The 16,803-nt window shown below is 53.6% G+C and overlaps 1 protein-coding gene across 1 annotated transcript in view; it reads left to right on the top strand.

The window, feature by feature from the left end:
- Positions 1–6,517: 6,517 nt before the first annotated feature.
- FGF18 (fibroblast growth factor 18) overlaps positions 6,518–16,803 on the top strand; it is a 36,182-nt gene continuing 25,896 nt past the window's right edge. Inside the window, exons 1-2 of the mRNA XM_070476840.1 lie at positions 6,518–7,061; positions 7,233–7,269. Of these exons, the coding sequence (XP_070332941.1) occupies positions 7,030–7,061; positions 7,233–7,269 (69 nt within the window). The 5' untranslated portion in view covers positions 6,518–7,029. The remainder of the gene's footprint in view (positions 7,062–7,232; positions 7,270–16,803) is intronic.

Genomic DNA, 16,803 nt, shown 5'->3' with positions numbered 1-16,803 from the left:
TAAATGCTAAAAATAAGTATAGTTAAGGGAAATCCCATGGACAGAGGAGTTTGGTGGGCTTTTTTGTCCATGGGGTGGCAGAGTTGGACACAGCTGAGTACATGCAACCTACTAGAAAGCAACTTAATTTTTTTACTTTTAAATCTCTACTGTACTGCCTCTACTTAATTTTGAAAAACATTTAATGTTTTCATTTACCAATTTTGAGAAAGATGGTTGATGTCAGCATACCTGAAAGTAACAAGTATTCTGAATTCAAATTTTTTGTAACTTAAGAGTATTTTTTCAAAACTATAAAAATTTTTTGTTGAAGTATAGTTGATTTAGAATGTTGTGTCATTCTGCTGTACAGCAGAATGATTCCGTTTATACACATACAGACAATTCTTTTTATAAATGTTTTCCATTATGATTAATCCCAGGAATATATTGAATATAGGACCTTGTTGTTTATACATTCTATGTGTAATATTTTGCATTTTCTAGCCTCAAATTCCTAGTCCGTCCCTCCCCTGCCTGCCTTCCATTTGGCAACCACAAGTCTGTTTCTGTTTAACAGATAGGTTCATTCGTGCTATACCTTAGATTCCACATATAAGTGCTACATGGTATTTGTCTTTCTCTTTCTGACTTAGTATGGTAATCTGTAGTTGGATCCATGTTGGTGCAAATGGCATTATTTCATTCTTTTTTTTAATGGCTGAAATCTTTTTTTTAAAATTCTCTCTTCTCACCCTCTCTAGTGTTTATAGATTTTAATGATGTCTACTAAATTCAGGTTCGAATACATTTTCTTTATCTCAGACCTTTACTGATCCATTTCTTCCACAGAGCTTTTTGGTTCCTTATGTTAAAAGTGGCATTTAGAGATCACAGCCTGGGTAGGAGTTCATGGCTCATTAATACTGTTTAACAGACTTAATTAACCTGGATGATCAGATAAGACCCTTTGCAAAAACAGGAACATTTTTGAGTACTAGCAGGGCAAAGATAACACTTGTCAGCAGGAAGCTTCTCTTTTTGATACCTTTTTGTTTTGATATTTTTAGGTCATGGGTGAGAACTCTACAGAGTTACCTTCAACCTGAACCAGAGGACAAGATAGGTTAATAAGGGATGCTATTTGAGAGCTGTCCAAATTACTGGATCATGCATATGATAAAAAAATGAGGTTTATAGTCCTGTGTAAAACTTGTAAAAGCTATTTAGTTAATAGGGAGGGGATTGTGTATACATTGTCAGGATAGGGCTGTTTTTGTTTGAAATTTATCTAAGAGAAGGTTAAGGGTCACAAAATTAAAGATTAGTGGTCTGGGCTCTGGAGATACAGGGTTAAAGTTACTGCAGAAAGTCTAAGGCTACCTTTTAGCCAGATTTTAACAAAAGAACCAGTTGCTCCCTGACTCATGAACTTGGCAGTAGACATCCTATTTTAATGCTGTGAAAGTTCCAAGAGCTGATGTAGAGAAAATTTTACAGCTGCATCTGTGCTAAGGGTCTACTTTTCTCACTGAGCTACTTGATCCTCTTGAAGACGAGGCTGTGTTTGTCCTATTTTCTTAGGCTGAAGGTTCTCTCATCTTTGTCTCCAAAATATATTCTATAGACTCCCTGAATTTTGTGATTCTTAGGTTTGGAAAGGTGGAAAAGGAATGTCAGGTTGCAGTGTTATGAGTGTACTTTAACTTGAAAATGAGGTAGAAAGAATCTAAACATGTAGATACTCTGTCCCAAAGCATCTAGGTGCTTAGGATTAATCAGCAGGCAGAACACTTCCAGGGGTTCCTTTCTATTGGTCAAGCGGTCTGCATACATTCTCAACTACCCTTGAGACAACCAGCGAAGTTTTGCCAATGAGATCTGCTCAGAAAATTGCAAACTTGCTAGCCTAGAGCTGGGAATTTGACTGTTTGTGTGTCCAACTCCCCAACACCAAACTAGCACACAGCCAGCCTGGTCTCAGCTACCATAACTAGCTGAACTAGTAACAGCTTTTTCATTGGCCTCCTTAAGGCCACTGTCGCATCACGCCATTACCATGTATCCATGCTGCATTAAGCTTTTTAAAAACAGACTGGACTTTGGCCCTTACTTACCAAGCCTTTGTTAAATTGCCAAACAAATGGGTTTATCCATATTGAGAAGTGAAAGTGTCACTTAGTTGTGTCCAGCTCTTTGCAACTTTATGGACTGTAGCCTGCCAGGCTCCTCTGTCCATGGAATTCTCCATTGCAAGAATACTGGAGTGGGTTGCCATTTTCTTCTCCAGGGGATCTTATGACCCAGGGATTGAACCCTGGTCTCCTGCATTGCAGGCAGATTCTTTACCATCTGAGCCACTGGGGAAGCCACTGAGTACTAGTTGGCGGTAAAAAGGAACAATACTGATAACAGCAACCAGATGGGACTGGCCAGGTAGTTCAGAGGTTAAGACTACTTTCCAATGCAGAGGGCATGGGTTTGACGACTGGTCAGGGAACTGGGGTCCCACAAGCTGCGTGGTGAAGCCAAAAAAAGACAGGAGTGAGGATGAATCTCAAACATGCTGAGCAAAAGAAGTCAGAAGAGCAGGTACTGTATGTGGATGCATTTATGTGAAACGAATCTAGTGCCAGCAGATTAATGGTAACTTGAGACTAGGGATGGGCATGGGGAGATTGCTCAAGAAAGATCTTTACATAAGTATAAACATTTGTTGAACTCCAAGCATTTAAAAATTGTACATAAATAGTGCCTTAAAAGGCCTTTTGACGGCTTGTCGACTTAAAGCCACAGCCTAAAAGTTGAGAGCTGTTAGATTCGGTGGGAATTTTTAGGACTTCAAGCCTTGGAGACAGTGTCTCAAGAGGAGGTGGGTGGAGGAGTTGGGTTATACAGAAATTTGCAACAAAGAGCAGGTAGTCTGGACGTCAAAAGTGTTTCTGTGAATTAAAACCAGATACCTCAAGGAATTTAGCACTTCTCTATATATGGGGAATGCAGGAGCCTGGGTTCATTGAAATCATGCCTTACATATGCATCTGGGCTATCTGGGGCCAGCAACCTGCCTTTTTCAAGCTCACTGTTGGGAGTGGCTACAGCCTGACTGCTGGATCAGAGGTATTGTTCTCCTTCCTGGTTGCCTAAGGGGCTCAGAAATTCCCTTTTGGAGGGCCAAAGGCGCTCATCACTCTGACATCCTGGTTTACTGATTCAGCAGGAAATACTCCATTTCTCAGGCTTCTAATAGGTACCTACCCCGGTTTTACCCTCTTGCTAACTCGCACCCATCCTTTTCCCATTTGGAGGCAATTGATATCTTCTCCCTGGAATACTGTGCATGGCTGGCTTTCCCACCTTTGGGTCTTAGCCTAAGTATTGCCAATTGATGCTCTCTATTCCATTGTTTTCCTTCAAAGTGCTGTTAAGCTTGAATTTATCTCTTGGCTTATTTGCTTATTGCTTGTTTTAGTAGAAGTGAAGTGCTTTTTAAAGCAAAGGCCTTCTCCCAGGGCCTGATGCAATAAACAGTGATTGAAAAAATTGGAGAGAAGTGACTATGAAACTAGAGACCCATATTGCTACATGAATATGTCAAATTTGAATAGAAAAAGTTCATTTAAGATTCATTTGTATGGTAAATCAATAGGTTTGAAGGTGTGAATGATGGGGAAAGGGAAGAATGTGTAAAAATTTGATTTGGAGTAGAAAAATTCTTTTCAGTAAATTGAGAATGATCCTGCTTTCCGGCTTCGTGAACAAAAACATGAGAGAGTAACCTGAAAACCCTGATCAGGATTATTAAATAATAACTAAAACCTTTGAAACCTTCATTGTGAGCCAGACCAAGTGATCTCATTTGGTAACTCACAGCAACTCAACACTTGTTGCTGTTCTTAGATGTGGAAGATGTGGCTTGTAGATGAGGAAGCTTGCAGGAATTTATAAGTAAGTGTTGGAGGCAGTATTCAAAGGCAGGACCTCTAACTCTTGAGTTTACACTCTTACTCAGATCATCTCTTAAAGTCAATCCTATTTGTAAGTAAGTGTTAGTTGCTCAGTCGTGCCTGACTCTTGGCGACCCCATGGACTGCAGCCCACCAGGCTCCTCTGTCCATGAGATTTTCCAGGTAAGGACACACGAGTGGGTTTCCATTCCCTTCTCCACGGGATCTTCCCAACCCAGGGATCAAACCCAGGTCTCCTACACTGCAGGCAGATTCTTTACTGACTGAGCTACAAGGGAAGCCCAATCCTATTTGGGTGACAACTTTGTAACAATCAACAGACGCTATCTGAGCCTTAAAAAAACTGCAAGTAGTTTAGAATATGAGTAATAATGTACTCATTTTTTTTTCATTCAAAAGTAATAGAAAATAGTAGTAGTATAGGAAACTGGAAGTATTGATTCTTAGCCAGGAGATGCTTCAAACACCCCACTTCAGCAGGCAGTAGGCCAAAACCACCTCTTGACTGGTCTGTCAGAGGTCTTAAAGATCAAGCACAAGGTGAAGCCACAGGACCCAAAAGGAGCATTTCTGTTCATTTCTTTTGGGTTGGTCATCGCATGCTATCTTGGGATTTACGAGCTCTAGCAAAGAGAATGTCAAATTCAGCCCAGTGCTTCAAACAAGAACTTTCTGCATCACTCAGCATCTGGCTTTGGAAAGGTTTTCTGCACTTGTCTTCAGTGCCGAGACAGAGTCTGTTTAAGATAGCCTCAGCTTTGGGCTTCCCTGGTGGTTCAGTGGTAAAGAATCCGCCTGCCAGTGAAGGAGACACAGGTTTGCTCCCTGGTCTGGGAAGATCCCACATGTTTTGGAGCAATTAAGCCCTTGTCCCACAACGACTGAGCCTGTGCTCTCGAGCTGGGGAGCTGCAACTGCTGAGCCCGTGTGCCTGGAGCCTGAGCTCCGCACCAAGAGAAGCTACTGCAGTGAGGAGCCCGCACACTCGGCTAGAGTAGCCCCTGTGTGCTGCAGCAGAGAAAGCCTGAGCAGACAAAGAGCCACTCAGCCAACAATGAACAGGGAAACACAGTATCTTAAAGATAGCCTCAGCCTTGAAAGGGAACTTGCAGCCGCTCGCAGGGAGGCCTGAACAACTGCTGATATTTATATAGGAAGTATTGCTTTTGGACAGCACCTATGGCAGCCCACTCCAGTACTCTTGCCTGGGGAATCCCATGGACAGGAGCTTGGCAGGCTACAGTCCATGGGGTTGCAAAGAGCAGGACATGCCTGAGCGATTCAGCACAAGCACACCTCAGCTTCACTGTAAGTGAGAACCACAGTGAGCACAGAAAACCACCAGTCATGGCACAGTCAGGGCACATCATCGATGACACAATTTTTAACCAATAGTCTGGATTCCTGAATTTCGCTTTTTGAGCTTACTCAGTTTCTCTCCTATGACTGAGTAGAGCCTGGCTGTCTGGAGCCTCAGACAGTGTGTGGCACTTACGATAAGAACACCTACATTCTGAGGTTGGTGGGAAGGACAAGAGTGGTCCCTCTGAGGAAGCAGAAAGGGTGAGAAGAGATGCTCTCGGAAGGGACCTGGTTAAAAGAGTCAAACTGCTTAGTATGCAAAAAAGAGCAAATCTCAGCCTAGAGGCCAGAAGAGGGCCTGGAGTGGTCGCTGACCAGAGTCCTGCTGGCTCCGCCCGGGCCTGTATAGCCTGCCCGGGCTGGGCTGCAGTGAAGCCTTGAGGACGCTAGGTGGCAGCCGTGCGTTTCCAAAGGTGACTCGCCCATCAGAGCCCAGCTGGGAACCAACCCCGGAGCCCTGGAAGGGGGTGGGTGGGGGGTGTAAGAGAAACCCTCAATGCCCCCTCCCTTTCAACGGCAGAGACGGAGATTAGAAAGGGGTTCACTTAGGGTGGCCAGCCTTCCCAGAGGGATATGGGATACGCCACGATCCTCTGTGGACTCACAGGGTGGGTAAAAGCGACCCCCCTCACGTGGAGCCGCCCCGAGGGTTGGGCCTGACCCGCCCTCTCCTGCTCCCCACTCAGGCGCCGCTGGGTGTGAGTGCGGGGACGAATGTGGGTGAGGAAGGACGTTCTACACCTAACTGCGTTCTTGGGGACCGCAGCCGGTTCAATTCTGGCAGCCTTTGCGCCGTGGCGCAGGTCATTGCGCCCAGGCGCAGAATTTCGACGGCTCCCAGCGCTCATCAGCTCCAGGCTCGCGGTCTCTGCGCCTTCGGAGCTGCTGGTCCCGTCGCCGAGAGTCTGAGCGCCTCCCTCCAAGCCGGAGAGCCAGGAGAAGAGGAGGCGGCAGTGGAGAGGCCGCGGCAGGCCGGCAAGCCGGCAGGGCCGCCTTTGATGTGGGCGCGGCGCACCCAAGCGAGCTGAGCGCCCGTCCGGCCGCGCCCCGAGGGGGGAGCCCCCGGGCCCCGCATCCTCATTGTGCCGGCTCGGGCCCGGGCCCGCCCCCGGCCCCCCGCCCCCTCGCCGCCCGCGCGTAGAAAACGCCCCGGCCGCCGCCAGTGGTGGGAGGCGGCGATGCGCACGGCCGGAGAGACGCGGAGGAGGAGACATGAGCCGGCGGGCGCCCAGACGGAGCGGCCGTGACGCGTTCGTGCTGCCGCCGCGCGCCCCGGCCCCGGAGCGCTGACCCCTGGCCTGGCTCAGCCCTACGCCCCGCCTGGAGAGTGCGCCCCAGCTTCCAGACCCTCCGCGCATGCTGCCCCCGGAGTGAGTCGGGCAGCCAGCCTTCCGCGGACGCCCGGACGGCCGGCCGGCCGGCAGAGAGCCAGGCTCCTCGCACCGGCGGGTGCCTCCTGCCCAGCGGCGGCCGCCTCGCAGCCCCCGCGCCAGCCCGGAGGGCGCAGCGCTCGGGAGGAGCCGCGCGGGGCGCTGATGCCGCAGGGCGCGCCGCGGAGCGCCCCGGAGCAGCAGAGTCTGCAGCAGCAGCAGCCGGCGAGAAGGGAGCAGCAGCAGCGGCGGCGGCGGCGGCGGCGGCGGCGGAGGCGCCCGGTCCCGGCCGCGCGAAGGGGACATGTGCAGGCTGGGCTAGGAGCCGCCGCCTCCCCCCCCGCCCAGCGATGTATTCGGCGCCCTCCGCCTGCACTTGCCTGTAAGCGCCCGCGCTCGGGGCTGCCCGCCCGGCCCGGACGTCTGTCCGTGTGCCTGTGGCTCTGCCCGCCCCGCCGTTCTTTTGACTTTGCGGCTGCGTATCTCTCTGTCTGTGCGCGCGTTTCCCTCCCTCCAGCCCCAATGACCTCCTCTCCCTCTCTCTCCCCCGCAGGTGTTTACACTTCCTGCTGCTGTGCTTCCAGGTACAGGTACGTGGGCTCCTGACTCTGACCTTCCCCCTGCACCCACCTGCCCCTGCCTCTCGGTACGTGTCGGTCCCCTTCCCCCGGGCCGCGCCCCCTCCCTGGGCCCCACCCCTCCTGGGCGTGGAACGGTGCACCTGTTCCCAGGGCGCTGAAGGGCGGCTCCGCGTGCGCCCAGCGCGGGCGGGGAACCCGCCAAGGGCAAGGGGCTCTGTTGCTGGACTCAGGCTGGCGCGGCCCCAGTCCGCTTCGGCTGGGAGGAGACCCTCGGAGCCGGAGGGCTCAGTCGCCACAATGTGCCAGGCTCCGAGCCCCTCGGCCCCGGTGAGGAGTTAGGACGGAGGGATTTTCTCTGCCAACCGTCCCTTCACCATCTCCACTTGCTCTTCCAAACAAAAAGGCTCCTTTCAAGCGAGTAGATTCCGAGTCCAGGGAGAAAGCTTCAGTTGTAAATTACTCTGTGGTTTCAAAGGCGTTTGCAGCATTGAGAGAGAGAGAGATGTGGAACTAGGAGGGGAGACGAGTGAGAGGGCGCAGAGCGGGGCACCAGAGCCGAGGGCCCCTTGCCTGCGAGGCGGCTCCGGAACGGGCCGCGCTTCGCACACCCTCGCCCACGGTGGTGCAGCCCTAGGCTGCGTCCCCGCCTCGCTCCCCGCTCGCTCACTCTCCTGAATCAGAAGAGGGCTTGGCGCTCAGCCTGGAAAGCACTTGCTAAAATCTGATCTGTTACTTCAGCAGCTTTCAGACTCGGGAAGGTCTTGGCACGCAGACAGTTGGAACGCGGGTGCTTCCAAAGCCGTGGAAATGAAGGAAGAGGGTTGGGGTGGGGGGGACGCGGGAGGGAAAGAGAAGAGGGACTGGGGAGCCGACTTCAGCGCCGATTAGAACCAGACCAGGCTGCCTCAGCTTGGGGTGGGGGTGCGCGGAGGAAAAGGGACTAGGAAGTGCCAGCTGCCCTAGCCCCCCACCCACCTGGAGCTCTGAGGGAGGGGCCCTCGGAGGAGCTGGACTGAGGCCAGAAGAGATTGTCTGCCCCGTTCCCCTCTGGCTGAAGGCAGGTGTCCTCCTAGGGTTAGAGAGCATGCTTAGGCCACGGTTTTCTGGATCCTTGCGGTGCCGGGGAGCCCCGAGCGGGGAACGCGGAGGTTCTCCCCGGTGTGGGTGTGTTGTGCCGCGGGGACGGCGCCCTCTTGTAGAGGGCGGTGGCAGCGGCTGTGGTGAAGGGCCTGCTTGGCTCCCCTCCCACTCCGAGGAGAGAATTGTTACCATCACGATGGACTTTAAGCTGCGGGCAGCTAGTTGGGACCAGGGGCAGGAAGCGTGGATGGACAGACTGATGGGTTCTTTCCTTCTGTTGGCCAGGCTGGGGTCCCCGGTGACTCTTTGAATCAATACAACTGGAGTCAGTAACTTAAGACTGGCTGTTTGCCAAGCAGATGTGACCCTGTGTGGTGGCGGGGGCGGGGTGGGGAATGGCTGGTGTCAGAGAGAGAGGCCAGTGCCTGGCATGGTCTGCCTGGTTTGCAGCTGAGTCCCCAGGCAGAGGGCGAGCCCCAGGGCCACTGCAGGGAACTGCTTGTCCGACCTGGGTGGGAGCTCTTCCCCAGTGCCCTGAGCCTGGGGGCGGGGACGATGAAATGGGCCTGAAGTAGAGAGAGGTGGTTTCAGACCTTGTTGCCCAAGCCTCCTGTTGTCTGCTGCCTCTTGGTCCTTGAAGCGGGGTCCAGGAGGGGATGCTCTGTGATCTTCGTGTTCGCTGGGAGAATGTAAGGGAGGGAAGCTGGACTCTGCATCCCACCTTCACGTCCTGGCTAGGGCTAGAGCCAGCCTTTGGGGGGAAGAAGCTGAGGTGGTCTGTCTGGGTGAGGTCTTCAAGCAGGTGAGGGAGCGTCCCTCCCCTCCCCTCCCCTTGCTGCCCCCACCTCTCCCCTTTGCAGTCTTTCCCCTTCTAAACTGCCTTAGGTCTGACTAATGTTTTTAACTCATGGTCTGTGTACCCTTGGGATGTCTAAGGATGGGATTATGGGGAAGGGGTTTGAAAGTCTTCAACATGGTGCCCAAATATGCAGTGTCTGTGAGAGTGTTCTCACCTCCCCACGGATTTTTGGAAGCACCCGTGATGGCTGAAAGATAAAGCAGCACTACCCTAGGGAGCTACAGATGAGGTTGGCAGGTGCAAGTCCTCCTATATGCTCTGGGGCTAAGGTGGAGTGCTCTTAGAGGTGGAGATGAGGGCTGGGCCCCCACAGGAGTCTGGAGTCTGCTCCCCACTGCAGTGTTGGGCCACCACCAAGAGAGCAGCTATTTCCTGGACAGTGGGCATTTGGAGGGTGGCTGCGAGAATACCCTTGGTGAGCAGGACCCAGTGAGGCTCCCTGCACGGTGGGAAGGCTCAGGACTCTGCCGTCCTGGGACGGGCCTGAGCCCCAGGTCCATCTTTCCCTATGCATGGACCTTTGTGAGACTTAGTTTCATCGTGGGTGGCCCTGAGGATGAAATGGCATATGATAAGGTGTGGAAGAGGTTTTGTGAATTCTCATCACCCAGTACGGCACATGTCTCTGTTGGAAGCTCTATATACCTAACACCATTCCCTCCCCAGGCCTAGTGTTTTGGAGAACTGGTCCAGTCCTAGCAGTGGAGTTTCTGGGCTCCTCCCTCTTCCCATCTATTAGCCACCAAGCCCCAGCGGGCCCCCTGCCCCCAGCCGCATTTCCTTGAGCACAGTCAATGCCAGACACTGCCCCCAGCCCAATATGGTGAGCCCCGCCCTCCCCCACCGGCAACCCCAGGAGCGAGAAGCTGGGAATTTAATAAAATCCTTTCTCCACACGACTTGGGACACCGTGGATAGCTCAAATCGGAAGAATTTTAAAAATTTCCAAGGGGAGCAAGCGGCGTGACCAGTAAATTGCTTTTCTGCACTTGGCTGAGCGCTGACAATGACACCGGGCCGGGCCTTTCACGCAGCTCGGCCGGCACCTGCCTGACATTGTTCCTGCCGCCAGGCTCGGCTAGGTCCTGGCCCTTCTGAGACGGGCCAGCCGGGAGGCCGGAGCCCCCGGTCCTGCCTCCCACAGAGCTGCTTCCTCCCTCCCCACGCTTGTTCAAGTCTGGGAGTGTCCTTCCAGGCCTTGGCCTGACCACCCCTACACCTGGCCTCCTCAGTGAGGTTGTTAGAAGCTTTCTTCCAGTTCGCTGGGATGGCGAAGCCAGAGACAGAGTCCTCTGGGACTTCACGAGAATGGAAAGCAGTCCTACTGGGTTGCACTTTTAATTTCTCAAGAAGCAGCCTCATGCATCCATTCGTCTGACCAGTCAGGTATTCCTTCCTCAAGTGTTGGCTGCAAGCCTGGTTCTTGCTGGCCCTGGAACAAGGCTAGTCGCTTCCTGGCCTCATGGAGCCCCTGGTTTAGAGAGGGAGTGTACCAGATTAACAGGAGTACCTTCAATGCCCTCCTTTCCATGATGTGAAGTGTTGAGAGGCAGGGAGTGGCCTCCTGTCTGACAGAGGGGGAAACGAAGGCTGGGGAGAAGTGACCTGCCTTTGTTGAGCAAGTTTTGCTTGTAAGAATTTCCAAGTGGCTCTTGCCTCGGGAAGTTTGTTTCATTTTTGCTACCATGCGACAAGGGAGACTGAAGAAGGTGAGGATGATATTCCCATCTCCCAGATGGAGAAACTGAGGCCCAGAGTGGAGAAGTGGTTTGTTTAAGGCCACCGGTAAGCTTCAAGTCTCTGAAATCAGGATCTTGTATTCTTTCCATCTCACCAGGCAGACTTTTCGAGAAATACTGAAATGAATCAGAAGGAATACTGATGGGGGCACTGAGTCTCCAGAGACATGCTAGGGGTCCTTAATGAGAGATCTGGTGATCTTGCTGGATCTCCATGATAGGATCCCTGTAGTTGGGGTCAGAGGCTGGTGGGGGCCTGGGGGCTGTCTGTGGTTGAGGGCATCTGATCTGGTGCCTTCAGGCCCTGATCGTCCTGGAATGTTCTGGTCTGAAAGGGTTTCCAAGCTAGAGGTGGGAGTTCTGTAGGAGGCACAGGGCTGGTGGATACAGCCCTTTCCCCATGTGGAAGGGGAGAGGGGCACCCTGCCAGCCTTCCTGCAGCCCAGGAGTGTCCCCTGCTCTGAGGCAAGGAGGTGGATTTTTAAAATTTCCTGTGATTGGCACTTCCAGGGCCCAGCAAGCTCTGGGTAGCATGTCAGGGCCACAGCGTTGCCTTTTCCCTGCCCTGGCAACTGTGAGGGCGCAGTGGGCCCCCAGAAGGAGGAGGGTGGGTCAGGGAGGAGACTTTCTGCCCTCAGCTGGGCCTGATCGCATCCTGGAGCAGAGACATTCTTGGTGTGGGAACCAGGGTGCAGCCATGTCAGGCTGGCAGCCTCACCGAGAGCTCCCGCCAGATACTGCGAACTCGTTGTGTGAATGAGGGTTTCTCACAGCACCTCACGAGCCGCCTGGGGTTAGGAATTCTCAGATGAAGGGAGTGAGGCTCAGGGACATGAAGTCATCTGCCCTTGGTTGCATGGCAGGAGAGCGAGGCAGAGTGGGGTTCAGCTCTAGCTTGGCTGCTCTGGGACCCAGGCTTATGAAATAGCACTTTCGAGGCTCCACATCGGCCAGGTTCAGAGAGTCGCTCTGCCTCATCTTTGCTGTGTGACCTTGGGCAAGTTACCTAACCTCTCTGGGTCTCAGCTTTTGCATGGATAAAAGGGGAAGGAAACAACCAGTAAAACGGTTCCTCTTTCCTAAGGATGTGGAGCAGGGGGAGTGCAGAGCCAAGACTTTGCTCTGGGAGGACTCCCTCCGGCCCCCTGTGAGTGGCCTAAGCCCCACTTGCCCACGTCTCTCCAAATCCTGGTGACTGGGGAGAAGGAAGGGGGGACTGCTTTCTTTCTGAGGGCAGGAGCTGTCTGATGGACTTCTGTGTGCTCCCTGTCTTGTGCTGGGTTGTGCTTGCCCCTCACTCACAGGGACCCGTGGCCACGCACTTAGGGGAGGGGAACGCCTTGGGCCCTGCAGGTGAGGCTGAGGAGAGCCGCCAGCCTCAGGCAGGGCCGGAGCCTGCCTGCACCTTGGGTGTGAGCATAGGGATTTGTTTGGGAACATCGAAGGGTAAGCGGGTCCACAGGCTTTGAGCAGACTTGCTGATTGTGGCTGGGAGGTGACTGGCTTTTCTTTGCTCTGACATCCAAATGGCATAAGGCCTCAAGTGCATTTGAAATACTGCTTTGCTAAGGATGGGGCCAAAGACAGGCCCGCATGGGCCACAGAGCAGAAATGTGCTGAGGATGCCTGGAGTGGAGTCCTGGCTCCATCCCTGGCTCACTGGGTGACCTCCCTCACTGTGCCTCAGTTTATCTACCTGGGTGTCAGTGAAGTGAGCTGGGCAGCTTCCTTGAAGCTTGACTGTGTGGGCCTTGGTATAGGAGAAGTCTCGGTTTGAATCCTATCTGTGCTGCTGAGCAGCAGTTTAGCAAATGTCTTAACCTTCCACCCTTGGCGTTAGTTTTCCCCATCTATGTAATGGAGTCATGAAAGGTACCTACTTCTTAAGGGTCATGGTGAGGAGGACTGAATAGGATAATGCACATAGAGCAGCCAGCACTGTGGCTATACTCAGTAAATAATTGAGTAAGTGTCATTGTTCAATGGATTATATGCTGCACGGTGCTGGAGAAAGCTAGAAGGACCTGCTGCTTGCATCGGTGATATCAGGCCCCCTCTTGTCTGAGCACAGATCTTGGGTTTGGGTCTGAATTTTATCCTCATTGCATCACTCACAGGCTGTGTGCCCTTGGGAAAGATTTTTAACCTCTCTGAATCTCTTATCTCCTCATCAGTTGAGAAATAGGAATAGTAATACCACTCCTTGGGAACAGTAATTGAATCCATATCATGAACCTGATATGCAGTAGGCATTCAATTATGGTGTTTCTCATTAGCAATCATGGCTGACCCTGGACTGTGTTTTGAGTGGGATGAAGATATCTAAGGCTTCAGCATTTTTCCTGAATGTTCCCTGTGAAGAGATGGCAGGTGCTTTGGGCAAAGTGGCTTTCTACCACTCTCCCCATCCCATGTCTGCCTCAGAACCCCTTCACACTTTGTCACTGCTCTATGGCCCAGCACATTCTCTGCTGGGGCTCACAGGGATGAATAGGAGCTCAGGCTCTAGACTCAACCTGCCTGGGTCACACCCACCTCGGCCACTGGGAAGCTGCATGATGGAGGGAATTCTTGGCTTCTCTGTGGCTCATCTTTAACATGAGCCTCCAGGTGGGAGCTCCCTCTTGGCATTGTGGTCCCTTGGGGGAAGCACTGCTGCGGCGTTCAGTGACTGTGAGCTGCAGTGACGCATTTGACTCTGGTGTTAATGTCGGGTCACTGAGTAGTGGGGTGGGGGGAGCAGCTTCCCTGAGGGCCGGGCACCTGGACTGAACCCCCTCAACCCTGTACCAGCTGGGGGCCACAGGGTATTCAGGACCTGTCCCATCACTCAGGGACTTGAGCAAAATCTGTGCAGAGGGGCAGGGGGCTCAGGGTGCAGAGGCTGTTCTGACTGAGGGCCGTGAAACTCGACGCAGGGCACAGGGATGATCTGACCAAGGAAGGAGTTCCATTTGCATCTTGAAAAAAGAGCAAGCTGGGTGAAGAGTCTGAGCCTGCCTCTGTGTGTGTGTGTGTGTGTGCGTGCATGCGTGCACACACAGAAAAACCTTTGCAGGCACATGGAGCATTTTCGCATGGAGCAGGGAACATCCTGATGTGCTCAGGGGACCCCACACTGGTTGGAGTGGCTGGTGCATCAAGTTCAGGAAGGGGGTGATGTAAAAGGCCATGACGGGCCTTGAATGCTGGAATAAAGGGCTTATTTATTACCTCTTTGACGTGCAGGACCACTCTCCCCACCCAAGGGCTTCCAGGAAAAGGGACTGGAAGGAATGAGAAAGAGAGGGAAGAAGGGAGCGTGGGTCCGTAGGAGTCCTGCCCCCTCCCACAAGCCGGCTCCAGGGTTGACTGGCTGCAGCACCCGTATTGACGATCTGTACAGAGAGGCTGATGTATGGGGAGGGGGCGCCCCCGGTCAGCGCCTTGGGTGGCAGTACCCCCCTCCCGTGGCAATGCTCAGCCCTGCCAATCAATACATTGACAACCCCGGGAGCTTAATGGACAGGCTGGGGGTGGGGAAGGACCCTTTGGAGGGTCACTCTGTCCTGACTGGGACGGATGTGATGAGTGTGATGGCAGAAAGGGGAGGGGCCCGCAGCTGCCGGGTGGGTGGGGGCGTGGGTCTGAGTGAGCCGCGCTCAGATTCAGGGGTGGCCTGGCCTTTCTCCTCCCCTTCCTGTCCAGGGGTGGCCACTTGGCAAACCTGACGGGCTCTAGAGCCAGAGACAGGCCCTGGTCTTGGCGCATCCGTGTTGGTCCACCTTGGGCAAACCCCTTGGCCTCTGTGTCTCCCTGCATCATGGGGAGGGTGATCGCGCTGACCTGCTCAGGTCCTGTGAGCAGCGAGGAAGCGGGGCCTGCAAAGTGCTTAGCTCAGCCCGCTAGGTGGGTGCCAGCATTAGTTTCGCTCTCAAGGACAATAATAATCCGCAGAGCTCTATGACTGGCATCAGATCCTGGGCAGGAGGCCAGGCTTGCTCTCGAGGAAGAGTTTGGGAGCTGCTTTTCAGCTTGGAGAGGGTGCTGACTCTACCAGGGACCACTCCTGGAGGGGAGTGCAGGTCTCGGGGTTGAGTCCAGAATTTGGAGAAGCTCTGAAAGCCCTCGGCACGGCCGGCCCGCCGCTGCTCCTAGAGCAGGAGGCAGGTGGTGGTGGAATGTGGCCGGAAGGCTGGGGGCTGCCTCTCCTGGGACCGGGGAGACCTTCCCTTTCTGGGCAGGCTGCCTGGAGACAGGGGCACGGGGTTTTGTGAGGCCTCAGGAATGGGGACCTGAGCGGGAGGGGGCAGTCTGAGCCCATCCTCCTCTCTTAGGGAGGATGGTGAGCTCAGGGCCTTCAGTCCTTTCATGTTTAGTCCTCCGCCTCAGTCCGTGCCCCACTGGCTTGTGGCCAGAGTCAACTGCTTTCCTGAATGGGGGAGAGGTGGGTGACAGAGAGAAGGGAGAATGAAGCAGGCCAGGCTGAAGAGGAGGGGAGCATGCGTCCTAAGCTGAGCTGGATCCAAATCTTGATCCTTTTTTGTACCAGTTCTGTGCAATGTAACCTATCTGAGCCAGCCTCAGTTTCCTAATCTGGGAAATGGGGATAAAGATCATACCGACTCACAGGGCTGCCCTGGGGACAACGTGAGATAATCTGTTTAAAGTTGTTCTCAGCACAGAGGACGTGCTCCGTAAGTTGTGGCTGTTTAGACAATAAGACAAAAGAAAAAGAAAAAAGGTACCTATGATTACTAATGTTTTTCCGAGATAAATAATTATAAGCAATCTCATTCTGCTGATGAGAAAACTGAGGGTTAAAGAAGTCGAATAAGTTGGTGATTTGCGATAGAGCCAGGTCACACTTGAGGTCAGTGAGTGTTAGTTACCTTGCTGAATGTATGTGATGTGGGTGTCCAGATGTAACGTGTGTATGTAGGAGATGTGGCCGATGTTGGTGGGAGGTGGGGCCAGGAAGAAATAGGAAATTCCTGCCAACATGCTTTCAGAGCCATGAGGGACTGGGGAGATTGAAACCTGGAAGCTGGCCCTGGCATGGGGGGCTCAACCCAACATCTTTTCACCCGTGTTAGTTTCCCTCCAAGGTGCTTAAGAGAGGAGGCTTGGAAGGTGGGTGGGGGCTGGATGGTGAAGGACTGCGTGTGGGTGCTGTGCTGTGGGTAGTGGGGAGCTAGGTGGATTCTGGAATAGGGCAGCCCCCCGCTGTGAAACTGCAGGCAGAGATAGTGAGCTCTGTTCCACCAAGTACCACCATGTCCATGCTAGGTCCCAGGGGACAGCTGGGGGTGGGGACAGCTGAACGCACTGGGCCATTGCTGCCCCCGCGCAATTCCTGGGTCCAGGCATGACTATTCCCATCAGATCCCAAGCCCTCAGATGAGGGAGGGGGCCCCCAGGAGGCAATCGTGGTCTTGGTCAGGCTTCAGGGGGAGCCCCACTGCAGGCTACCCTGTTGTGGGAAAAGCCGCCTTAACCCAAAAGGCGGGTATGTGGTGGGCGGGAGAAGGAGAGCCTCTTGTAAGGCGCTGAGCTCCGCCCCAGGAGACACCCTGTCGGCCCAGCCCTGCTCAGCTGGTGAGAGCTGCGGCCTTTTGATTCCGGTCACACTGCAGCCTTTCAGCACACCTGGCGGTTATGCACCTGGACAGGTGTTAGCGGGCAGAGAGCAGCTCTGCCTGCTCTAGGAAGGCCTGGTAGATGGGCGCCCCTTGGGCAGTGAGGCCAAGCAGCAGGAAGGGAGGCAGAGCACGCTCCTGAGCGGCCCTGCTCTGCCTGAGCTCCACAGGCAGAGCCGGAGAGGTGGACTGGCGTGGGTGCCTCCTCCACGGGAGCCGAAGACGTTTGACGAGGGGCCACGCCTTG

This window comes from Odocoileus virginianus, chromosome 14 (genome assembly GCF_023699985.2).
Source record: "Odocoileus virginianus isolate 20LAN1187 ecotype Illinois chromosome 14, Ovbor_1.2, whole genome shotgun sequence".
In the NCBI taxonomy this organism is placed as follows: Eukaryota; Metazoa; Chordata; class Mammalia; order Artiodactyla; family Cervidae; genus Odocoileus; species Odocoileus virginianus.
The sequence above is the reverse complement of the archived record's forward strand: the minus strand, read 5'-3'. Positions and strand labels throughout refer to the sequence as shown.